Consider the following 26,803-nt stretch of genomic DNA (forward strand, 5'->3'; position numbering starts at 1 on the left):
AGTTTTTTTTTATCCGTTTTTAATATTGCAGTGTGAGCATTGCTGTGATTATGATAATGATGATCGTGATTAACACGTGATATGTACGATGTTATTACCGTACGTTGTATATCGATGTGTGCCGCGCGTGTGACATGTATTTTATTATTGTGCGTTTCAACGTACAACAGTGTGTATGTATACTTATATGTATATTCATATATATATATTATATTGCATTGTGCGTTCTATATTCGACGCGAGCGATGATGATACGCTCGAGGAAAAAGAAAAAATACCGAAAATTTCGCGAACATTTTTTTACGTTCAAGAATACGCGATTTTTTTCGAATTTTTGAGTCTCACAAGTTTTCAAACACAGTTTTCTTCCCCTATACATCCTATTAGACTCACGTCCAACTACTATTTTCCCCGTTATTCGAATTGCGGTCAAAACGCGTCAATCAAGTATTTATCGACGACACCCATATATTATATGTTCTTCAATTTAAAGCAGCACTCGATTCCGATTGATTCTCTCACTTTCTTTCTCTTTTTCTCTCTTTCTCTCTCGCTCTCTCTTTTTTCGATTATTTGGACGACTGGAGCCGATGGCCAACGCGAATCTTAATGGTGTCTCTCCTCGATTAGAGTGTTGCTTGTTAGTTTTAAAATCCGATAAAAATTTGCTAAGGAGGATTTGTCACAATATCTGCAAAAGTTTAGTTGAAAGGTTCAGTCGAGTTAACAAATTTTTTTTTTCCAATACAGAAGTTGATTTCAACATCTCTCAATTAATCGTTCTAACTATTCGACTATTTGGAAAAAAATAAAGGGAAATATGGTTTCATAATGAGATTAATCTTGAATATTTAAAAAAATCAGAAACGTTCAGAGATTTTATACTCTTCAAACTTTTACCGATTCATCGGTAATACACTGAAAAAAATGACTAAATTAATAAATATTTATTTGAATACTGCCTAATAAATCATTTATTTGAAACAAATAAATATTTTTCACATTAATTCGATATTATTAGTTTCAAATAAATTATTTATTTGACAGTATTGCGATAAATACTTATTCGAATTTGATAAATTTTTTTCAGTGTAGCGTCTGATCAATGATAGTCCTTTTTCACTTAACGATCTAAAAAACTTTCGTTAATTTCGCGCAAAGTTGAAATCGCTTGTGACAATGCGACACTCGAATCAAGTGATGTGCACCTCTTCGTATTCCAAGACTTCAGTCGTGCTCTTCTTTCGATCTCACAAAATTTTTCTCTCTCTCTTTCTCTCTTTCTCGTTCGAGAGAGAAATCTGTTCTTTGTACCAGGAGGCGTGAAAAGCAACGTAAAAAATAAAAAAAGGAAAAAAACGAGAGAGATTTGCGCGTTAAAATCGCGTCGATACGGATGAATCGAGGGAGGGGGAAAAAAGAAAGAAGAAAAAAATATCCTCACACACACACACACACACCCTCTAGCGGCCAAAAGAAGAAACGCGCGGGAAAGGGAAATTTCTTGCGAAGCGAACGCCGATGCAATCGCCCGCGCTAAGTGAAAGCTAGTAGTGTATGATTAGCGAAGGTGAGAAAAGCGAGAAACGAGACTGATGGTTATAATTTATGGTTTGTTAGCCAGCGGAACCCATTCGAGAGACTGAGGTATAAGGGGGCGGCAGATTCTTTTGCCCGCCGCCACACTTATCCTGTCGGAGTACAAACAAGTACGTAGCTCATGTAGATGATCGCCTGCCGTACATATATAATACATTGCCATAATCATCAGAACCCGCCAGTACGCGTGTTGCATATTACGTATATATTTATTATCTATTATACTATATATCGTCATACACGACGGATCGTCGACGTGCGTAACGATGGAATGTCTCGCCGTCTCTTGGTCTCTCTTTTTCTTTCTCTTTCTTTCTTTTTCTCTTCCTCTGTCTGAATTTTGACATTTCGTCGAGTTCAGATTCTTGTGCCACAAGCGCGCAGAAATCATTTCCGACACACAACACACACGACATATGAAATATTTTAATATTATATATATTTATAATATAAGATATTTTAATATTATATATATTTATAATATAAAATATTTCAATTTTTTTTTTTAAACTAATAACGTAAAGGAGGAATGTTCTCTGCGCGCTCGTGACATCGGAAGTTGAACTTTTCGAGAGCTTCTAATTTTTTTCACAATCTCTTATCTATTGGATCGCTCTGGATCGATCCTTGCAAATGGAGAGACATCTCCTACTCGACTCAGGATTTTTTAAATAATGATTCCAATGAACGACGATGACAATGACGACGACGAGTGTCGTCGTGGCGACGATATGTGGACGTATAAACTCTCCCTCTCTCTCGTCTTCCCGAGAGGGAAGTTTTTTTTTTTTTTCGGGTGCGCGATATCACGGCGGCGACGATTCGAGATTATGCACGGATATTACATGATTGATTACATTTGAACGAAGTGTATCACACTAATGTGTTTTCTTTGTGTAGCCGGGGGGTGTGGGTTGCGGTCGGTGGGCCCTCCCCCGTATATTATTATTATTATCATCGATATATAATAAATCGGGGACCGCGATATTACCCGGCAGATCCACCGGCCCACCCGCGCTTTCTATTTCTCAGTAGCATAGTGTCTGATGAGTGTGCTGTGTGTGTTTCCGTATCCCTCGTCGTTGCCTCCCCAATTTTCGTGTGTAAACGCCTCGACGCGATTTGTTTGTGTCATCGTCGATTTTTGCGGAACTTCTTCACCAAGTGTCGTTCGTATCTTTTCTTTCTAACAAATTGTATTTTTTTTTTTTTTATTTCTATTTTTAAGGTTCCTGGCTACTCGACCAACTTGGAATTGTGACGTCAGAGGCGAAAAAATACACGTTAAAAATTTGTAGATGTTATTTCGAAATATAAAGATATTTCGATGAAACGCATCGAAGTATCTTTTCATTTCAAAATGGCATTTAAGAATATTCAGCGGGTGCTTTCTCGCGTCTGACGTCACAATCCAACATGGCCGCGGTGAGGATCCAGGAGCCTTAAAATACCGTCCTCGTTTGTTCGTTGTTTTATTGATACGATAGAGATCGCTAATGTTCATTAGCGCGAATAACGACACTAAAAAGCTTGGTTTTTCGATCCCCGAAGACAGAAACAAAAATGCTAAAAAAAACAGAAAAAAATTAAAACGCTTTCTCCGCTTCTACCAAATTCCCCCATCGATCGGACTACATCCTTTTCTTCCCTTCGTGCTAGGACGGCGCGTCGATTTTGACTTGTTTTTAAGTCAGAGATCGATGTTGTAAGAACCCTCGAGGATTTGGAGGTACGTGTCAGTCGTAGATCTCGATGGTGTGCTTTGTATGACGATGTAGGAGGAAGGGTTGCGAACTTGAATGAAGTAGCATTGCTGCATCGTGCGCACTTCTCCCTTCTTTTCTCTTACGTATATCGACGCCACCCTTGATCCTATAAATCCGTATTTCTATAGACACGCTGAAAAAATAATTTGTTAACTTGACTAAAACCTTCCAACTAAATTACTATTTTGATAACTGAACATATATTAGTATTTAAGTCAAATATACGTTTTGTTAAATGTAATATGTTACATTTAATTTAAATATTTTTATATGTTCAATTAACAAAATAATATTTAGTTGAAAGATTTAGTCAAGTTAACCAATTTTTTTCAGTGCACGATAGTAGATGGATTATTGTCGAAGACCGAATCGTGTCGAAGAGAACGAAATGAATCTCTTTGAGAATTTATTTATTATTTTATATTCTTTATTTGTCGCAAAACTTTTTCCAAAAGTAATCGGCGAAATGAATTTTTAAGGATCTTTCCGGGATTTAATCTTTTTTTCTAACACGTGCCTTCTTCGGATTAATTCTCACTCGATCTCGCTCTCGATTGAATAAAAAAAAAACATCTCACAATCGGTCGTCCGAAGCCTCTTGCGAATGACAGAGTCGACGACCGACGAGGGATGATCCTTTTGTGGCTACTATTAAACAACTATTGTGATTATATATATTTTTTACATGAAAGTAAAAAATATTTCTGAAAAATGTATATATCGAATAGAAATAAAACGTGAAAGATGGATAGCCACGAAAGGGGATGACCATCGTCGTATTCGATTTTTGAGCCCCTCTATTTCCGTCTCTGTTAGCGCGTGTGTGTGCGTGCGTGCGCGTTTGTGTGTGCACGGTTGGCCAATTTATGCATCGACCTTATTTTCTGTTTGCCCGAGGTCTAACACCGCCGATGTGTTTCGTACCGAGTGCCAATTAGAGGACTTAACATATTACACCATGTTGATTTATGTTGTGAAAAGAACAAAAAACAATATAAACGTATCTCGTCGATCGAGCAATTAACATTATTCGTTATTACTAGCGAACGTTGATAAAGGAAAGCTTCTGAAACTTCCGATATCGAAGGAAAAGTCAGAGCCAGATCGAGATCCCCGATTCAATTCGAAGCGACTCGTGAAGAGGAGATCGTTGAAAATTTATTTCGAAATTTATTCGCATTTATTTCTCCTTATCTCGATCTTTCATGAAATCTTGGATCTTTCAAGGGTTTCTCTCTCCGATCTGGTCTTGACTGCAATTGCACTCGAGAAAACGACGAGAAACTGTTTCAACCTCTATTCCGAATCGTCTCTACATATCTAGCAACAGAACATGTCTGATCACAACGTATGAGACTTGTTAAGTAGTTACAGTAGAGGAACGTTAAATGTTGAAAAATCAAAAACACAATTGTGCGTGTGTGTTACAAAACTAACTACATGCGTGAAATTATCACTATAGGAGGATTACATTGTACTTAAGAGAAGCAACTGTGTGAATCCATACCCTGTGTCTCTCTTTCTATCTCTCTTTCTCTGTTAAACGAACGTGTATCGTGTCTTATTTCGTACTTATTTTTTTTTAGTGCTCCTTCGCTTTACTTACTATATTACTCGTATACTACACCATTATATACCAACATTATATACCAAACTACTACACTATATCTGTCTTTCTGTCTCTAAACTTCTGTCTTACCCCTTATTATACTGTCTGTTGACACTCCAAGCCGTAGAGGAGCGGTTACAAGCGTGCGAATGCTTCGGCAGACTCGCTCGCGAACGGTTCAGGACTGTTGCGGACCATTCCTAATTGGGTAACTATTGCGAATTCCGCGATTGGCATCCCCGCAGCCGCGAATCCTTGCTCGTTTTTCTTTGACAATCACCAATGAGGGGTAGTTCGTTCCAAAACATTTTTGTAAAAAAATTTGTAGATATTAATATTGAAATTACATAATCTTTTCATTAATATACAATAACGATTATGATTCATGTAACAGAATTCTTGATTCAAGTGTAATTTCATTATTTCATCCCCCTTAAAATTATTGACACGAATTGACTTTAAATCTAGTTAAAGTATCTTATAATAATTAAATTACGATCGAACTCATTACTAATACTTATTAGATCGAATTAATAAATTCCATATTACTACATTACACCTAGATAGTTATGAGCTACTCCTCGTTTGCGATTTCCCTCTCGAGCCAACCTTGGCAAGAGACTCGTTATTAGCGTCCTGAACACCTTCGTTTAAGAAGGACTAAGGGAGGCTGTCTCGTCTGCGAGGACGTCCGCGCGTCGTCCAGATTCGGTCGTGTTGGTCCCCGATGATCACTCCATCACGAATCCCAAACGAGAAGCCGTGTAGGTAGGTACGCATAAAAAAGTGAAGTAGATTGTGCGCATGCGATGCCGATAATCGAGTCCGTATTGCATTAGCTTGCATTACTCGAGCAAGTATAGCCGGTGGTACAACAGCGATCGTTCGAGGGAAAAAAAAAAAAATCACGACATGTCTTATATATCCCCCTATCGTACACTCAATCGATCCGGTTCTACTTAGCTCACGAATTCGGGTGAAATGCAACCAAGCCGACAAGCGAAGAAACTCACGTCACAGACGTAAAAATGAAAAGAAAAGAAATATATTTTCGGTAAAAGAAATAAAAAATCTATGTATCCATATAAAAACACAACAGCCACAAGAACAACGACAAGACCAGAACCGCCGACACTCTGGGGACACTGAAAATAAAGAAAAGGGGGACACACCTTTATTAAAAACACACCTCTGTGCGCGCGAAAAAGAAAAAAACAAAAACCAATATACGGCGTGCTTGTGTGTTGCTGGCTTGCCTCCTCGCTTCCTGATAGACGTCCTTCCCTGTTTTTGCAGCTTCGAGTAATCAGAGCGTTCAAGTCGACTCTGGAAGATCTGGAGGAGCGTCGCTCTGTCCATAGTTTACACAGCTTACACAGTATGCGCAGTTCACGCAGCCACACCGGGCCCCGACCACTCTCTGACTTCACATACATTGACGAAGACCCGACAAACACCACCACCACCGCGCAGAACGCCGCCTACAAGTCCTCTAATAGGAGTGCCGAGCCGATGATGAGTCAGGATTACGAGACAAACTACAAAGGATCCTCCAGGATGCAACAATCCCTCAACAGCCCTGCCTCGCCGTTGTTGCTGAGTGTGACCGGGCCGGCCAACGCGTACAATCATCATTACACCACTACCAATACCACCATCACCGATAACAGATCCCCCACTAGTAACGCCCACAATCAGCCCCTGAGCCCCAACTATATGGCGCAGACGAGCAGTAATAGAGACAGCACCGGGAATTCCCTGCTTCTGAGCTCCAACAACTTGGTCCTACCGGAATTGACCAAACTCGTACACGAGACCAGCATTTAAAGACTCTTTTCTCTCTTCTTCTGCATATCATTCCATCCCCCTTTCTATCTCTCTCTCTCTCTCTCTCTCTTTTTTTTTTTTTTTGTTCGTACCTTCGACTTTTGTCTCTCCTTGGGTTTCAATGTCTCTTATCCCGACTCCTTGCCCTTTGTCACTTTGTTTCCTCTACTGTGTAGAGGAATTTGTACATATATTATATATATATTCCTCCTACGGTCTCGTATGCATCCCGTGGGATCTCGCTGAGGATCCCGCAATCTCGTCTCGTTCGATTCGTGAGACGAGAAGGGTATTATGCGTTTATGCGTTTTATCTCTGTTCCTTCTCCTCTTCTGGGATCAATTATCATCCGTCACTTTTCCGCCCCAAGAACGTACTTACCGCGTATTTCGCTCGGATCGGTCATGGAATTTTTCGTTCCTCCAATTATCATTTTTTTCTTTTTTTTTTTTTTTTTTTTTTAATCTTCTCCCTTTCTGCTTTCTCTCTCCTCCGTCCCTCTGCCGGAAACTTTTTATCACTCGCTCAACGGGGATGGCGGATATGATCTGATCTCAAAGAAATCGCAGCGCGCCGATTTAAGATAATATACGCCCGCACGAACACGAAACGAGGAAGGCGCAACATTCGCGAACTGCTGCTTATGATAACAACCGAAGTACTTAACACGCGACGTGACGTTTTGGGGTGGGCTAGAAGGCGAGGAAGAGAAGGGACGGTTGCGAAGAGACGGGGTTGTTCTTCGCGAATATGGTTTTTACGGAATATACAGGATATTTTAGAGCTGGCGGAAAAGTTTTTAATGTCAGATTCCTGGTATCATTTGAAGATGATTTTTTTCTTAGTGAAAATATGGAGGAAGGTCATTTTTAGAATGTTAAAGCAAATTATCTGAAATTAATTACTGAATAATGTAGTTTTGTTAATTTTTTTTTTTTACAAGGCTTAGTTTCCAAAAAAGCCATTATTTTCAACTGCTTATAATTCGAAAATTAATACCAGGAATATGCCATTGAACACTTTTTCACCAGTTCTGAAACACCCTGTATATAACACTGTCAAGTACGATATATAACAGGGATTCCCTGCTTTTTCTACCCCCGCTTCTCTATCAGACCGGTGTACCGGGTGAAAGTACTATTTTCGCCCTTTAGGGTAGCGTTCTGGAGGTTGTTGACGGTGATATGGGTTGCAACCTCCCACATGCGTAGAAAAGAAGAAATAATGAGATATCACTACTGTGCACAGGCTTTCGAATATTTCTTAAAGTAATTAACGTTACTCGATTATTGTGTGAATTTTGAAATTGATATTCGATATCATTTGACGTCACACAGATTTTTCATTAATCTTAAGTAGCGGAATTTTTTGAGATTAAGATCTGCGTTTCGCGTTGAAACGGTAAGCCGTTGCAGACCGTATATTATATGTATATGCGAATCTGATATTATTATCGAATGATCAAATCCTATTAATTTTCTGAAGAATGACGATTGCACGCCAATATTCGTACATGAAAATAGTATTTTATCCGTATACTTGACATATATAGACGGTGCTTAAGAGTGCTTGTCCGCTTATCAATTAACCTCATTTACAATCGTTTACTTATATATTTACCTATTTACTTATATATATATATATCTGCCTATTTATTTATTTACCTGCTGACCACTAATTGGTGATAAAAAATAACACTAATTAACTCATTATGTGTACTTTTTACATGGCAAAATTCTGAAAAATGAAACAAGCTATAAATAAAAGAAAGCTATTATATCTTTATTATAATTTGAATCATTTTTTTTATAAATTTCCATATTTTTTCTCTCTCTCTCAGTGTTGCAATTTTGGAAAAATATCCAAGTTTTATTTGCGTAGAGTATATTTTCTTTTTCCGGAATCTTGTCACTTTTTAATGTTGTTCGTCAATTTGATGGTCAGTAATAACTACCCGTCACTCGTTTGCTTGCCTGTTTGGGATTGGATGTGAATGTGTCTGTTCGCGCGATATATAACCGCGACGACGACTCAAAACCCCCGGGTCGTCGAGGATGACGGTGACGTCATCAGCGACAAAACTACCTCGACCGAGATAAATCCTCTCGCGAGCCAACACTTGTTAACTGCTTTTCGCGCGAGTGCGACTAACAAAAGAAACGACCTTCCATTCCTTTCCTGTAGGGGGATAAAAGACGCGCTAATTTCGGGCGAGAGTATCGCTCGATTGCGATCGACAATCGAAGGGAAAAAAGGGTATCCGAGAGATTCTATTTATTATCTTCCTGCATCTACACACGACAAGAAACGTCCTTCTCTCGGGGCTGAAATGTACTTACACATACTCCATCACTATATATATATACATATATGCTTTGGTCTCTTTTATTCTCGCCATTTTATCGTCGTTCTCGTGAGCGGGCTCAGTCCTACGGTATCTAAAATAAAAAGCATCACGAAACGTTTCGAAACTGAATAAAAAATCTTGCAGTGCAAAAAATTTCGATGCAGTACGTTTATTTAATTATCAATCTTTTTTTGTAAATATATAAATATGTAAACATATAAATTTCAAAATTTAGTGATATTTTAATTTAGTGTTTTAAGCGTCTCTTTAAAAAAAATGTAATGTCGAGAATAGATCGTAGAACGAGTTTTCTATTTTATTTATTATTAAAATTTTAATTTGGTGTCTAAGCGTCTCTATTGAAAACAATGTAATGTCGAGAATAGATCGTAAAACGAGTTTTCTATTTTATTTATTATTTTTTTTAAAATGATATCCATTTTACACGTGGGACCAAAAGGAGATGACAGTTCTGACCCCGATCGCGAGTCCTCCGCTTCGAATCCCATCTTGTCGATCTTCCTTAATTTTGCGACTACCCTCAAGTCTCACTCATCTCCCTGTCTCTTTTTCTCTCTATCTATCGTCTCTTACCCTGCCTCGAGGAAACCGAATTCTGCCAACGATCCTGACGTAAAAGGATCCGCGATCTCTATACCTCTCTCTTTTCTCTCTACATCTCTCGACTGCTCGAGACACGAATCGCGGGGGCTCAGAGTGTTGGAAAGCGTCGTCCGATAGAGAATCCCGTCCCCTCTTTTTCGTTCGAGTGAAAAAAAAAAATAAATAAAAAGGAAAAGAAGAAATAAGACGAAAAGAGAGATTAAAGAAATAGTCTGTCTGAATATATTCTACCGACGAGGAAGGAAATGAATTATTGTGACCGCGAATTATACATATATAGGACGGTTGTTCTCGTTACCGATTGTTCTTCTCTTTTGCCGAACGACAGCGTCGAAGTATGCGATTTCGAGCGGCGATTATATCTAAATATTATATATATAATATTATGGTGCAAATGAAAGACGATGTCGTTACGGACGGAGAGACGGAGGAGCTCTCGATATTGTATAATGTAAGTTTTATTCAATTTTTACGTACACAATCTCTCTCTATCTCTCTTTCTCTATCTATCTATCTATCTCTCTTTCTCTCTCGTCACTTCTCTCTTTTATTTATGAAATCTTGTAACAAATTTAGGGACCGCGAATATGCGTTTTCTCTGACGAACGCGTCGACCGAGGAATCGTCAACGCGAAAATAAATTCATATTCGAATTGTGGAATTGAAACCGATGTGTATAATACCGGATGTAGATGAATCCTTATCCCAGGTAGCAAATTGACATAATTAAACGTCAAACTGACGTCATTAAACGTCAAACTGACGTCTGATGACGTCATTCGCCGTCAAAATGGCGTACAGTTGCTACTAGGGGTAGAATTCCAATAATGCACCGTATATCTTTTCTCATCTTCACTTCGCGACGATATTCGAGGTGTACACATATTTTTCCGCGCGTCGTCAAACAGAAATTCTCGATTTCTCGTCGGAATATATGTCGATTTCAATTCCCGCTGGTACTTTTCCTCCACGATCCATTTTCCCGCGTAGAGGAAAAATCGCTCGTCGTCCATGGACGCGAAGAAATGTACTTAATCGTCGAATCTCGTTATCTTCTCTCCTTGGTCTGTTCTATCCTTTTGTCTCGTTTTTTTCTCGCTAAAAAATCAAAGTGACTCGAGAGACGGAAAAACTTCATTATACAGGAATAACCGGGGTAATAAGGGTTATAACATTTGAATATAATTGTAAAACGATGCCAAGGCTTTGCATTGTTACAATTATTGAAATTGTTGAAAGTATAATGATACAGTGTATCGATAATCTTTTTATATATTTAATCTTCATTATATTAAATTATTAATCTTATCATCTGAAATTAACGCGATTAACTTCATTTTATTTATTTTCGATGATCTCCTTTTTTTCCGAATACGCGAAATTCGATCGTCGAAAGGAACGCGGTTAGCTAAGAATCGTGAATTTTTTCTTCCTTTCCTTTTCTTTTCTTTTCTCTAGTTTATTTTTTAATCAGTCACTTAATTTTAATTACATATTGTGCCGAGATCGTTTGTTTCGACTAATTGATTTTTAAATGTGTGCTACTGCCAGCGCGTTGAACACGTCGACGAGAAGAATAAAAATAAAGATACAAAAGATACACACACACACAGTACAGAACTAGAAAGAGCTGTGAAAACTTAGTCGTTAGGTCTTCTCCTGGTTGCGACGTTTCGGCTGCCGTCTTGATTTAACGCGACGTAAGGACCTTCCGTTAAATGAAGCCGAGTTTCGATCGGGAATTGAATAATCATTTAATTCGCGAGTAATTATTTAACAATAATTAATTCACGCGAGATTGAAGATTTTAGACCCTACGCACCGTATAGTACAAGTAACATTACATACGTAAGCCGTAATGGCTGTAATTGTAAAGAAGTAAATTTTGGAATAATTGTGAAAATCGAAAGTCGAACAAGAATTAAAAAGCATTGAGCGTTTAATATAACATTTCAGATCTTTTATCAATAAATTTTCATTGATAAAAGATTTGCATGATTTATGTGGAAAATGGCCCAGCTACGGAAACTTTTAATTAATAGATATTAAACTAATTGTCAATTTACAACTTCAGACTATTTTCCACTTAAACTATACACTCGATGTCATTAATATTTTTTTCTGTCTAAAGGTTTAAAATAATAATTAAACACAAGTTTTTTTCTGATCAAATCGATCAATTTTCTACCAGGTATATACAAGTCAGACACTTGTGTGTCAATCAAAATTAAATTAGAAAAGAGAAAGAAATTTTCTTCTTCGTCGACAAACTTCTTGGTCGACTTCTTCCATCAAACAGAATTTACCCAAGTTTTTGACGTAATCCCAGCTGATAGTTATATATAAAATTTTATCTGAATAATTATTTATTATTCACATAATTAATATCTCCTTGTATTTCTTTTTTTATTTTCGGATGACATTTCATGATTCAACTTCCTTTTTTGGAGCTATCAAATTGATGACTTCGAAATAATATTGTGTCTTGATATATATTCAAGATGCACAAATAACGCGGTTTATCTTCAGACGAGAAGACATTAATGACGTCGAATGATCTTTGTAGGGTTCCTTTATTCTCAAAAGACATCCATTCTATGTGAGAACATGTGTGACATCGGATTTATATAGAAGAAGATAGTTATTTAAATTGTCGAAACTCGAAGGATGTTGGAAGCTGGATAAAGATAAGATAATCTCGAACAATTTTCTCTGGTCCTTACGACGTGACTGATAAATCGAATCTCGACGTATGCCACTCCCCAAATTACTTCAATAGCATCAAGATAGAATTCTGCTCCCTCTCGCAGTTACGTAAGGTCCGTATTACATATCTCTTGTATCTCGTGTAATTAATTGCTGCTTGAGATGTTGAAATTGCAATAAGCTCGAAAGTTTAATACAGCGCCTCAATATTCATTCTAATTGCAATTATTCCATCATTATAATCCCCAGAGATTTTATATAACTTTGCACTGAAAACAAATTGGTTAATTTTTTGGCTAAACCTTTCAACCGAATATTATTTTATTGATTAAATATATAAAAATATTTAAATTAAATGTGACATTAAATTCTCTAACAAAACGTATATTTTATTTAAATATTAATATATGTTCAATTAACAAAATATAATTTTATTTCAGTGTTTTTTCGTAAGCTTCAATTTTTTTGTAAACAAAATTTATCTCGAATTTAACAAATTTGAAAATAAAGACGCAAAAAGGATGAAGAAGTCGAGCACTGATTAAAATAGAGATAATGTTAATACGGGTCTTATAAGGGCCTTATAAAAGCTCCCGCAAAAAGCGACGCGAATCCGAATTAAAGATTCCGGCGAGATTTTGCGGATCCTCGATATAATATAATTGTCGATGATTCTTTTTTCGATGCGGGATAACGAAGAATCTCGTTTACGATCGCCTGTGTAATAATCTAATGACTCGCGGTGATAAAGTACGTCATAAAAACTTAAATGTGTACACAGAGACCGCGGGTTGGAATCGCAATTTGTAGCAAACGAGAGAAGACATCCTGGTTTTTAATATCGACGCATAATATTAGTCTGTTACTGTGAGGAAAAAACTCTAAGAGCATATATATATATATATATATATATATATATATAATATATATAATAAATATATATATATATATATATATATAATATATAATAATATATTATAAAAATGTATAGTTGGACTATCGATTTAATGATATGTGAATAGGGAATATATTATATTATTACTATTATTAATTATTATTATTGTTATTATATAAAATAAAGTTTAAGACACGTTAATCAAATAACAAGTCCGATAGAGGGAGATCAGCGGAGAGGGTGGTACCTTCGGATTTTTCTCTGGTATACTCGATTCTTATCTCGTCCCTTCCAACCCTTTTCCTCCCTCTCTATCTTCCCTCGTGTATTATAATCGTTTGCCACCCCCTCCGCTTCTAAAAGCAAGCGAGGTACATCGAATTCGTCGTCGATGAATCGTGCGAATCGCTTTTAGCCTCTCCTGCGCGACGCTGATTGAAGGGAAGTACATAGAAAGGATGAAAAAATAAATAAGGAGACGGGATTTTCGAAGAATGCGAATTTAGAAGAAAATTGGTGGAAGAGAAGGGAAAGAGAAAATAAAACGTGTGTGCGAGAAGGGGATCGGAGAGGCCTCCTGCGAAGATTTCCTTTTCTCTCTCGACTCCGTATTCGAAATTGCGTATTCGAAAAGAAGGGAAAAACGAACCAGAAAAACAAAAGCTGCACAATGATCGACTTGGTGAATAAAGCGATACAAAATCTTTTCCACGCTTGGCTTGTTGCTGAATCAATCTTTCTCTCTTTCTGTGTCTCTCTCTCTCTCTCTTTTTCTCTCTCTCTCTCTCTCTCGCGATCCTCTCTCCTCTTTTTTTCCCCACATCACGCTACTGCTCTCGATCTTCATATTCGATCGGTCGAATATTATATTTTTGAAAAAGAGAAAAAAACACGGCATGCTCCTTTTTTTCCGACTTGACCGCTTTCAGGCCAGCTGTAGAAGAGCTACGCTAAATCGAGAAATTATAAGATGATTCGGTCTTGAATCCTTAGTTAGGACACGTTCGATTGTCGCGATATGAACGGGAAAAAAAAAAAAAGAAAAATCTCTTGACGCGACTATTTACCCGGCGATATCGATCACCTTTAAACCAGATCCTAGATATGCGACCTGTATTATTATTGATCCGCATTATATAGTGACATTTACGTGAAACAAATACAACAGGACAGTCGATTCTTCGATTGACCGACAGCGATCTCTTACTTGTACTCTTTGGATCCAACAATGTCTATTAATTCTCACCTGATCCACACTAAGACTACTACTTTGCGCACAAGATCTTCTCGATGATGCCTCTCATTGACGTGTCTAATGCACAATGACGGGTAATGACGGAGATGGTATCATCATCATCATTATGTAACTTAATTCCTATGTCTTCGTTGCTTTCTACTATACTTTTAAAATATCCGTCGAAATACAACGCCTTAATATTTTTTATTATTTCTCATTTCTATCTCGCTTTTTTATCAAATTAATTAATTAATTAATTAAAAAGTTAATCTGATTAATTAAAAAGAATCACAGAAATATTGTTATTCGAAGAGACACTGATTGATCAATAATTATAATAGTGATCATTCTTGGGGATAACATAATTTCGATTATTTAAAGTTAAATATATTAATATAACTTGCATATTCGGAGGGAAAAAAAATAAAAATTTGCGCATTGCATTTCGACGGGTCATCGATGATTGTTGCGGTTTCTGTCAGTCGACGGATCCATCGCGCGATGGATGATAATTCGACGAGAACAAACTATTAATTTCATCTTCTTTCCACTCTGAACGACCACGCAACAACTAATTTTGTGCACATCTTTTCTCGTAATTCCATCTGCTCGCCGACTTATATACATATATATACAATATATATATATATATATATATATATATATATATATATATATATATATATTATATATATATTATATATTATATATACCGACTCTCTGTATATCTCTCTACGTCTTTGCGCTTGTCTGTCTGTATATTGATTCACTTTGGCACGGCACTCTCGCTCGTACTTTGTCCCTTATCAGTTATCAGCGAGACCGAATTGCACCTGACGGTTTTTTTTCCTTAAACATTAATCCCAACGATTTTCCACCTTTGTTCAAATTACTTCATTTTATTCGTGAAAATGATGCAAAATCGATACAATTGTAATATTCATTGAGATTTGAGCTTTTATTAATTATCTAAGAAAATAATTGTTATGTGCCAAAAAGAGTTACAATAAAAAATTTAAATATATAAAATGTGATCATCTTAAATATACATATGTGATCAAAAAATATGAACTGTCGAAAAGTTGAGTTAAAGGAATCCAGAACCTTTAAATGTGAAAAGAACATGCATGCGATAAATTTTGCTTATCATAAATTACTCGACAAATATAAATCTACTTTTCAATAATAATTTTATATGAATTTACAATCAAATGAGATATCTAATAAAGTTGTGAAAAAAGTTTGTTTATTAAAAAAAATAGAAATTAGAATAACAAAAATAAATTTGCTACTATAGTCTTGCAAAATTTTAAAATATATAATGCAAATAATGCACTCTTTTTTTTAATTTTCTATTAGAGCTGTAAAAAAACAAAAGAAAAATTGACAAAGTAACTAGAAATTAATTTTTGAAAGTGAAAAAAATTACATTTTTGAAACTCAATCATAAAAAAAAATAAACCAATTCTTTATTTGATCATCTTCTACATTCGTTTTTAAGAAATTAAAATCAATTTTTTGATCATTTTAATGGTTCTTGATCTCTTTAATGGTCAATAATTTTTTTAAGCAAATCAATTATTTATTAATAATGAAGCAAAAGCGTAAACAGAATATTGCAATGAGATTTTTGAATAATTATTGGTGCAATTGGTTCCAAATCAGCTTCCGGTCGAATTGGAGCACAGCTCGGTTTATAGAAAGAAGAAAAATAAAAAGCCACACACACTCTCAACATAATCTACAATACTCAGCAATCTAATTTACATTATGTATCCCGTTCGAGAAATGTAAAATTCGCGAAGGAAAGAACTTTGGAGAAATAACAAAGCTATCGCACTAAGATGACGTGTTCCCGAGCGGGAAGAGAGTTCTGAAACCGGCAAGAAAACGCGAACACCACCATCAGATCCGATTACTCTCACAGTCACACTGATTACTTGCGCAAACATCAGCATTTCAATGAGACAAACCAATGAGAATGTGTCACCCTTAACCCTCAAGCTCGCGTTTCGTGCGGAAGATACTTCAATTTGAGATCCTTAACTGGTACTTGTAGAGAAAATTGTATAGCAAAAGAAATAAGAGATGGTGAAAAATATATAAGATATATAAAATCATTGATATTTTAAAGAAACAAGAAAAATCCTAGATATATACTTATCTTGAAACTTATTATTTTTTTTTTAATAAGAGAAGTATAGGAATATTTTTAACTTAATTTGAAAATTAATAGGATTATGCACAATCTTATATATTTATTCTCATTTTGTAATATTTGTAATACAGTATACGATAAATGTAATTTGATATGGACTTGAATTCTGAAGAAATTTTATTTTAAAACAATCATCTTTCTGACGTAAAAGTTCCATTGTACCAGTTAAGTATTAAAAATAACATGAATTCTTCAAACGTGCTTGGATGGGAAACTCCACAGAAAAATTGTCCAAAGTTTTTCTAAAGGTTCTCTATTCGATAACAGAAAATTGATATACTCTACAAAAGATTATCGACCCGTACACGTAATATGTTAGCGTAAGGATTAATTGTTTACACGATCGAAAGCCCCAATATATCTCGTTGGTCTCGATAGAATAAAGAATTAATCCTCGCGCCAACATTTTTGCGTATGACCGATAATGAATGGATTCGTTTATGAATATTCGAAGTAAAATCGCGAAAAGTGAGCAAGAAACAAAGTGCACCGCTTGAGGGTTGAAGAAGTGGTTACGCGCGATCCGATCGTTCCACTCTGTTGTAACCATTATGTTATCCTTTACTCTTGAAGGTGATAGGTGGCGAGTTGCAGGAACGTTTGATACCGGTACCCTACAGCAAGAGTTCGACAGACCAAGCTGTAAGCGCTCCTCTCTCTCTTGCTCTCTATCTCTCTCTCTCTATCTCTATACTCTATCTCTATCTCTATTTCTTTTTCTCTGTTACTTTCTATCTCGATCTTTTCCTTTTCGCTCTCTGTGTCACTCGCCTGTTTGCTCGCTCGCAGCTGCCTTTTAACTTTCTTGCTTTTACACGCTTCTTATTCTAATGCTCTATCTCTCTCTCTCTCTCTTTCTTTCTCTTGTGTCCTTCTCCATCTTACCAAGATTTTTCCCTTGTTCTCGTTTTCCTCTTCCTTTTCTCTCTTTTCCCTCTTTTACATAGAATACTCTACGAGTTAGAATGGAATATTTCAATAATTTGTAAGTCACTTCCCAAGCAGCAAACTGACGTTATTAAACTTCAAGTCATTAAATGTCAAAATGACTTGGAGAACTCACAAGTACAGACCCAGGTAACAAGCATACGTCATTTTAACGTCAAACTGACGTCATTAAACGTCAAAATAACTCATGCTTGCTACCTGGGTTTGTAAGTGAGTCCTACAAGTTATGAATATAATACTCATTCCTCTAAATGTCTCTTCTTCTTCTTTTTCTTTTTCTTCTTCTTCTTTCCTTCTATCTTGAACTTTCTGTTTTAACTGTCTACGTATACTTCCCGCTTTCTACTTTATACTGTTCTACAATAGGATAATATTACGGCTTGTACTACTGGACCGGGCAGCCTTTCCTGCCCTCGACGTCAATACGAAGGAAAGGTACATGTCTCTGTGTTAATCCTTGACATCCCAAAGCTTGAAGCGCGGCAAGGATTAGCTATTTCCGAGTCTATATGCTGCGTCGTTGTTTGCTTATAGGGGCATTGTTGGTAATCATTTTCTCTTTATTTACTTGACATAGAGAGCTACTACTACTTTTTTCTGCTGAAAAGAGACGCCGAAATTCCAATTGCGAGAGAGATTCCTCGTACAGGAATCGCTCCGAGATAGAGCTGACACGAATTGAATGACAAAGAGACATTTTTTTTTTTTTTTTTTTTGAAAAAACGATTAGAAAAAATATACATGTGATGTTTTCATTTTGAAAAAAATAGAACGCTGTTAGAGCGCGCTGTTTGTTTTGCCAAATTATATCAGCCCTCTGGTGGTACAAGTCCGTCTCTTTCCGCTTTATTTCTAATTTTTTTCCCATCTTCCATCTCTCCACTCGCAGCACTCGGTGTCCTGTGTTATCTGTTAACTTTACATTAAACATCGTGTATTCGTCGTGTGTCTGTATATCTCATGTCCGCACTTTTTCCGCTTACATCCTGCTCCCTAAAAATCGTGATCGGGAATCGACATGAAAATTTAGTTACAAACCCAGCTTTTGAAGACATAAGGAGTTTTCAATCATCCATCTTGTTTAGAAACACATGACCAACATCAATTCTTATTTTTTGCAGTACAAGTTAATCAATAAAGTGTTTCTATTCAAGATGACGACAGATGATTGCCTTACGTCTTTGAATTCATATCCTTCATCCTGTAGCGATTCACGTATATTCCCTCCAATTTTTTTTATCTCATATGGGGATCGAAGTTTTGTCATTTCGTCAGGTTATTTTCTGTTAGACGAGAAGCAATTCCTTCTGTTAAATTTTCTGACGTCGAAAAATGAGCTTATTTCGATCCCCGTCGCGAGATCACGAGATCCTCGTTCGTCTCTCCTGCTGTTAACCTTTCGGCACACGTGTTCCAAAACCTCAAAAAATCGTCCTAGGTCCTCCTCCTCACATCAGGTTCAGAAAATGAATTGCCGCATCGAGCGAAAAGTCGACAGAGCAAGGTGGCATGGATCTGTTAGAGAAAAAATCGAACTAATTCCGCTAGATTATATACATTAGGATTCTCTCTCTTTCTCTCTCTCTCTCTCTCTTTCTTTCTCTCGTTAGGTCTCTGCCAAGAAACGAATCACATCGAGATGTGATCACACGTTGCATGAGAGAGACGCGATGCACCCTTCGAACGTGAATTTGTCGCGTTGTAAAAAGAACAAATATGCGCAATTTGTGCTTTTACCTTGATTGTTGCTTATTCTTGTTACCGCAATTAAGTGTACAGCTGTGTATATGTCTATAGATATCGTGTGTGTGTCGTGTTGCATCTCGCGCCGATGCCTGAGATTGCGAGCCTCTGCACGCACTTGCTTTTCATTGTGCATCTTGCTGCAAAAAAAAAAGAAAAATATAAAAAACGACGAAAACGCTTCGTGAATTCGATCTTTTAATTTCTCGTCTGTCTCGCAAAATTAAATTCCATCCGTTGCTCGCTCGCGAAACGATATTTATACACGTGTTCTTTCTCACGGCGTGTTATATTAAGGCTCCTGGGTTCTCGCCATGTTGGATTATGACGTCAGAGGCGAGAAAGCACGCGCTGAACATTCTTAGATGCCATTTTTAAATAAAAGATATTTCAGATGACTTTAGCACACTTTTAAAATACTTTGAAAACTATACTTTTTCCTTGACAGTCGATCAATAATCGTAAAATGATCGTGATATCAGACCTCGTCATGCGGAATGATTGCATGTGCAAGGACCAGATCTCATATTATAGTCGTTTTACAGCTGTTGATTGATTATAAAGGGAAACAAATATTTTAAGATGGTGCTAAAGCCATTCGAAATGCTGTTTTATCGAAATATCTTTACGAAATGACATCTAAGAATTTTTAGCGTGTATTTTCTCGCCTCTGACGTCACAATTGTAACATGGCGACAGCCCAGGAGCCTTAACGGAAGACTTGTGTTTTCTACAATCGGAGATTAAAAGTGACGTTTCTACTTCGTCGAGTTTCGTGCGTCATTGACAGACACGCGAGGGAAATCTCTTTACGTTTATTTGCGCGTAAACAAGAGAACGAGATATATTTTTTTCCCTGTTGAGATCTGTCAGGCTGAATTTCTGGTCTCGACTTGATCTCTAATAACAAGAATATTCTCGAATTTCTACATCGTCACGTAATGATGGATGGCAGACGCGATCTGTGAGTCAAATCGACGAAATTCAAATTCTCTGACGAGTTCGTGACGAAAATATGTATGTATATATTTTACAATTGAAGCGAATAGAATTACAATTCTCCAGGGACGAGAGACCGATATTATGTATATTTTTTTTTTCTTTATTGAAACATCTTCTTTCCATATACATGCTCATCATTTTCCCCCTATAGTATGTCATCATCTTTATTCCAAAAAAGAACCTTTCAGACACTCGACGAAGATCGATGAAACGTAATACACATTTGCCATTACGCTGCCGATCAATCAATCGATTTTCTGGTATAACAGCCACAATTGCTAAATAAAATAAACTCAAGTGTCTCCCGTGATAGGAGAGATACGAAAAGGGAAAAGTTCGAAGCGAATGTCTTCCCGATAAAGGTGATTTAAAAAGACAAATCAGCCTGTTTTCATATTACAAAAATGACAGATTATTTGTTTCAAATAAGGTTCAATAAGCGAAATTATTCCATAAAAATTATGATAATAATTTGATCATTGATAACTTTGTCACAGAATCGATAACGCGATATACAAAAGTTATCAATCTAAAGAGAGCTTCATCTTCCTTATCTCGAAGAAAAGTTCCAACGAATGAAAAAAAGATGAAAAATTTTTTCCCATAAATATTATTCAAAAAGCCACACCACTTTAGCTCTTCCGTCTTCTTTTCTTTCTCTCTTTCCCTTTTTCGTTCTTAGCTCCTTCGTTTCTCTCTCTTTCTATGAATCCCGTCTGTCATTCTAATCTCCTTTCACGTGAAACTGATAAAACAAACCGTCCTCCTTCCGTTGAGAGAGTCGTCGTCCGTATTATTATTGCGATACGTATAATCGGCAGTGCGCATTACTTAGCGTGCATGTTGTTTCGTGCCAAAGTATACGCAAAGAGAAAAAAAGAAAGCCAAAAAACAGAACACAGTATTTAAGCGCCTGAAGGAGGCGCGCGCAAAAGATCCAGGGACCCAAGCCTGCATCCTTCGGGGTCTGTAGCTACGACTACAGTAAACACGAAGGCGATAACGTCTCCCTCGCATCGCGTAAGTATTCTCTTTTCAATGTTGTGTGTGTGTCGGCGATAATTAATTAATGCTATATACGTCCGATCTCGGAAGACGTGGAAATGCACGTCTCGACCGAGAACGCAAGGAAGAAAAGCAGGAAGGAAGGGTTAGCTGAAGCTTGTGGGACGATAGAGAGACTTTCTCTCTCGTCCCTCTCCCTTTTCACTGTTGCAAGAGGTGGTTTTTTTTCCGGGGAAGATTACACCCTAGATTTACACCCTATATTTGCCAGATGCATGCAGCTGATTCGTAGTTTATAGATCTTTGTATATTGTATATGAATTGTTGTATTTTTGTGCTCGATATTTTCCTCGAGTGTTGCTTGTCGCATTTCGTTCTTTGCTGATGACTCCTGCCTGCAGGTTTGCTGTATATACACTCTGTCTCTCTCTCTCTCATTTTCACGTTCACACGAAACATCGACGACCGTACAGAGTGCATCCTGTTTCTTTCTGGCGTGTCTCGGGCATTGTTCGCCAGATTTTTGCGTCGGAGATTCGCGCGTCTAATTTCGTTTCGTTTCGCTCTTCGATCACGATAGAGAAAATAAAACCGCTGCCGAAGGATGGATCATCGAACGGTGAGTCGAAACGTCATCGAGTCATCTTGAGTAGGGTATTATTTAGAGACTTTGAGAAAATGCGGAGATGTTTGTTTAGATAGCAAATATTTGTTCTTCAAACGAGAAAGTACTCTAGGAGTTCGACCAGCATTTTATCGGTTATCTTAGAACATCCGTCGCTTTCTTAATCGAAGACGCTACTTCTAAGGTTTTCCGCGAGTTCTCGATATTAATTCGCGATAATAAATGTGTATACAGGGTGCAGCTAAAAGGTAAGATTAGAACCTTTTCTCGCAGTCGATACTTTTTTTCCTGTGACATTCTCGCATCTGTATATTTCATCGTTGAAACTGACATTTCGACGCGATACTTTTTAACCGAAGTTATTGATTTGTCTGACTAGTCACGGGCTTTTTCACTGTCGCGATTAAAAATTTTTATAATTTTCCTCGTGTTGTATTTTATGTAAGCAAAAAAAATCCGCTCGATGGTCGATCGCAGTCGCAGTGGAAAACTTTGGCGATTGTCCGCCAGGAGTCCGTGTAAGTAGAAAAGTCAAGCGACGGTCCGCCGCGCTCGCTAAGTGGAAAAACCTAGATTAGGACGACGCCGCAGTGGAAGAGGCGCGTCACTGATCGGCCATCGGGCGCAAAAACTAGCGAGACAGTTGATTGGCAAAATCGAGAGTCATATTCTCGCGGAGCGAAAAAAAATCTCAATGTTATTCGCAACGAGAGAGACTCATTTTTCCGTAATTAATCGATGTCAAAGAGATATTCAACTGGTCGAGATTATACAGGGTGTATCTAAATAAATGCGAAAAGTTTTAGGAGATGATGGTCGAAAATTAAGAGTTTCTTATAAAAATTAAGTTTTCATTTTTTTTAAATATCAATAAATATCCTTTTTATTAGTGGAAAATATCCACTATATTTAATTGTTTTAATTTGTCTGAAATTTGGAGAAAAAAATTGAAACTTAATTTTTACCTGTATTTTACATCCTGTACATCTCTATTTGACTTTCCGGTTACGAATTAATCGACAGTAGGATAACGATTACATCTCGCAAGTCGAGGACTCTCGTCGAGGCTTATCTGAGCGCGAATCGCAGCTTCTGTCGCTTCTGTCTCTGAGAAGAGGTTGATACAACGAGCTTTCCCGAACCTCATGTATCGTGTTGCTTGATTAAGTGGCAATCCAGACTCTTGTCTCTCGTTCGCTCTCCTCTCCTCTTGCTTCTTCTAACTGTATCTGTTTATCTGTCTGTCTATCTGTTCTATCTCTATATGCTTTTCTCTCTCTCTCTTTCTCTTTCTCTCACTTTCTCTTACCTATCTTTCTCTCGATTGATTAAGGCTTTTCCGACGCTGCGAGAGAAACAGAAAATGCGCACTCTGTATGACCGCATAAATGTCGCGCGTCGATTCGTCCCGCGTTTTTCGACGTCCACCAGCTTCGCCGAGACTTTCTTCAAGTGACATCCAGTAATTATGAATTTTAACCGTAAAAAAATTCAATACAAATGTATTAAAAATTAAAATCTTTTTTAAAAATAAATTGAAATCTTTGATTTTATTTTGAATAAGGCAGACAATATAAATTTCGAATATATACGAAATAAATTTTCACTTTTACTGCGTAATTGGAAAAAATGGTTTGGAGGAAGTCGCGCGCCGGATGCTGGAAATCGTCGCCGGATGCGCGACGCGGATCGCGCTCGTGACGCTTCTTCTCGATCATCGTAAATCAATTGTATCATTGGCCGCGCATGTGTGCCAGCCATGTGTGCCACTCAGCTTGGCTCATACATAGCGTTCGCAATAGAGGAACGCAGAAGATGCAATTTTTTTTATTGTGTCTTTTCTTCGTTTCGACCAGCCAGCAGCTTCGTTCCTCAAGCCGTCGACAATACGCAGAGATAGAATGCCGAAAAGAATTGATTCTGGATATTGTTTTTTTTTAATTTTTTTTTGTCTTCTTGACTATAGAGTGCTTTCTATCAACCCACACAGTGTGTAATACAACGTTTTCACAAGTCGTACACAGCTGCGTCATCGTTTTGTATCACTTCATGGTACCAACAATTTTACATTTGGTATCATTTTTTTCTACAGACAGTGATATTCTGATAAACTTTGAAAAAAATTAACTATTTTGAAAAAATTATGTAAAATGAAATTGAAAACTGTGTAAGACTGTGTCACCTAGTGTATGAACTGTGTGTCATGACAGAAGTATACAAGCATTTTGGTGGAAAAAGTAGAGGTGAACTGTCAATTAATCAGAAGTGCCCCAAACATAAAATCATTATTGGATTATGTGCTTTGCAGCTTTGCGCAAATTGATTGAAAATGGCGAGCCGCTTTATGAAAAATTATCGATGTTTTTATTTTATTGAAATAATTTTTTTCTCTTCGAAATGAAATCATTTCGAATTCCTGCCTTTTTGTTTGGGACAATTCTGATTGGTTCTCTGCCCGTAATAGCGTCATTATGCGCAATGCTTGACCTTGCATACTTCCACCATGCTGTGTTTCGTTGCTGGAAAGCACTTAATATCGATGGGTGCATGCGATGTTGCGGCAAGTTGCAAGCAATAGTTGAGGCAGAGCGGCGACGTCGGTACATCTTTTTTTCCAGGCCGCATTCGTCTACCCGCGCAATTGCGAGGTATTCGAGTAGAAGTGATCGACAAACATCGGGACGAGTTCGCAAAAGTGGTAATCGGCAGCAGAAACGTATCCTTCAACCGACTTAAAGTCGATTTTTTCCTTGACAGAACCTGATGGATCGATCAGAGTCACACAGAGCAAGAAATGGCCGAAAAATTATTTAAAAAGGCGTCATTTTTGTCAATCCAATAAAATATTTGACGCTGTACAAGTGAATTTACATCGCTAAATTCAATTATTCGACCGTGCTCGCTAAGAGCCTGTCGACTTTGATCGATTCCCACGTTTGCTAATCTCCCTCTCCCTTCTACCGCAGGATGCTTCGAATTATCAACATTGATGCTAGGAGTGATAAATTGCATTTTGCAGGCTTAACACTTTGCGGGCCGGACAACGAATTTATTTATTTTTCACATTTCGGATATTTTCGCGAGACGATGATAGCAATTAATCATACGCGAATTAAAACGTTTTCTTCATATCCTCATCATATATTATAGACTATCCGTGCATTTATTAAAATTGCCCGATCCTCAATGTGTTAAGCGTTCTCAAGTCTGACGTCTTTCGATTCCCTATATTTTTATCTGTTCTATCTCTCTTTCTGGAAGTAAGTATGCCGAAGTATCGCAAAGATTCTCACATGCAACTCTCACGAATCACTCTGTCCTATCCCTATACCGACGCAGCTGCTCCGAACTCTGTGTTCTAATATATTGCCTTGTTCCGCAGGGCGAGCCAAGCCCCAGCTAGTTATGTAATATCTTATGGCATCGCTGCTTTCTGTCTTGTTTACGTATCTGAAAAATGGCGGGAACGCAAAGCCGGAATGAGAGTCGCGAGGTGAATCGGATAATAGTACAAAAGATCCGATCTCTGATTGGATCGAATTCAATCTGAATCAGCATTCGACAAATTGGAAAAGTTAAAGTGGGTTATAACAAGTTCAGAAATTCAGTTGGAGATTTTTTTTCTTTCAATATACGATTCAACCTCCGATTTCATTCCCCTGCCATTGCTATATATATTAATATCTGTATAGGATGTCCCAAGACTGGCACTCATTATCTTTCAACGAGAGCTTCCTCTTTGGAGTCGATCTTTCCTCTTCTGTTTGAAAATAATTTAAAAATTTTTTTTAAATTTGCTAATTTGTTCATCGTATATAATTTTGATTCCAATCATCGCAGGAGACTTAAGAGAATCCTAAACGTCCTTGAGTTTCAGTCCTGTTTTATCGATAAAATGTAAGATTAGATAAACTATAAATCTATTTATTGGCTATACGGATTGTTTTTTACCTGAAATTAGACCGCTTCCTCATTTGTTAATATTAATACCTTAATTTGTATAGGAAAAAACATATCTTTTTTATCAATCTGTATAGTCTCACATATCTAGGTTGCTGAATTATGAATTCAAGAATTCTGCAACCTAGATATATGAGACTATACAGATTGATAAATCTTTTTCCTGTACAAATAAAAGTATTAATATTAACAAATTGCGAAGTGTTTTAATTTCAGGTAAAAAACAACTCTCATAGTCAATAGATTTATAGTTGAATCTAGCCTCACATTTTTGTCGATAAAACAGGACTGACATTCAAGGATGTTCAGGATGATCACCTTAAAGCTCGACTCCGAAAAAGAGAAAGGGATGAAAAGAGGAACGCGCTCGCTGAAGGATAACAGAGTTACGGGTTTTTGGGGAACGAACAGTTTTTCCGCATCCGAGTGCGGAGAATCTTTTCATATGCGTATATATATATATATATATGTAAAATATATATATATATATATATGCATATATACGCGGCGTTATGAATATCTCTCTGAGCCTGAAAATTTATTTTCCTATATTTCAAGTGCGTGTGCCGGCAGCCTGCAACTTGCTGTTGCGTGTGCCTGTCATCTATATCTATCTCTATCTCTCTCTCTCTATCTCTCTCTCTCTCTCTCTATTTCTCACTCTCTCTCTATCTCTCTCTCGCTCCCGCGCA

The 26,803-nt window shown here is 37.1% G+C and overlaps 1 protein-coding gene across 18 annotated transcripts in view; it reads left to right on the forward strand.

The window, feature by feature from the left end:
* PMCA (plasma membrane calcium-transporting ATPase 3) overlaps positions 1 to 26,803 on the forward strand; it is a 96,944-nt gene that overhangs the window by 57,176 nt on the left and 12,965 nt on the right. For 9 of the 18 annotated variants that reach the window (XM_085484510.1, XM_085484511.1, XM_085484525.1 and 6 more), the window contains one exon: positions 6,271 to 14,572. The exons of 5 other annotated variants lie outside the window; for them this stretch is intronic. In XM_085484510.1, coding sequence (XP_085340636.1) covers positions 6,271 to 6,801 — 531 coding nt within the window. In that variant the 3' untranslated portion in view covers positions 6,802 to 14,572. Of the gene's footprint in view, positions 1 to 1,620; positions 1,710 to 6,270; positions 14,573 to 17,401; positions 17,471 to 18,142; positions 22,960 to 26,803 lie in introns of those variants that run through there. 4 more of the 18 variants (XR_014925096.1, XR_014925095.1, XM_085484519.1 and 1 more) reach the window with 3 other exon arrangements.

This window comes from Nylanderia fulva, unplaced genomic scaffold (assembly GCF_048542155.1).
Source record: "Nylanderia fulva isolate GAGA-0341 unplaced genomic scaffold, ASM4854215v1 Scaffold3, whole genome shotgun sequence".
In the NCBI taxonomy this organism is placed as follows: domain Eukaryota; kingdom Metazoa; phylum Arthropoda; class Insecta; order Hymenoptera; family Formicidae; genus Nylanderia; species Nylanderia fulva.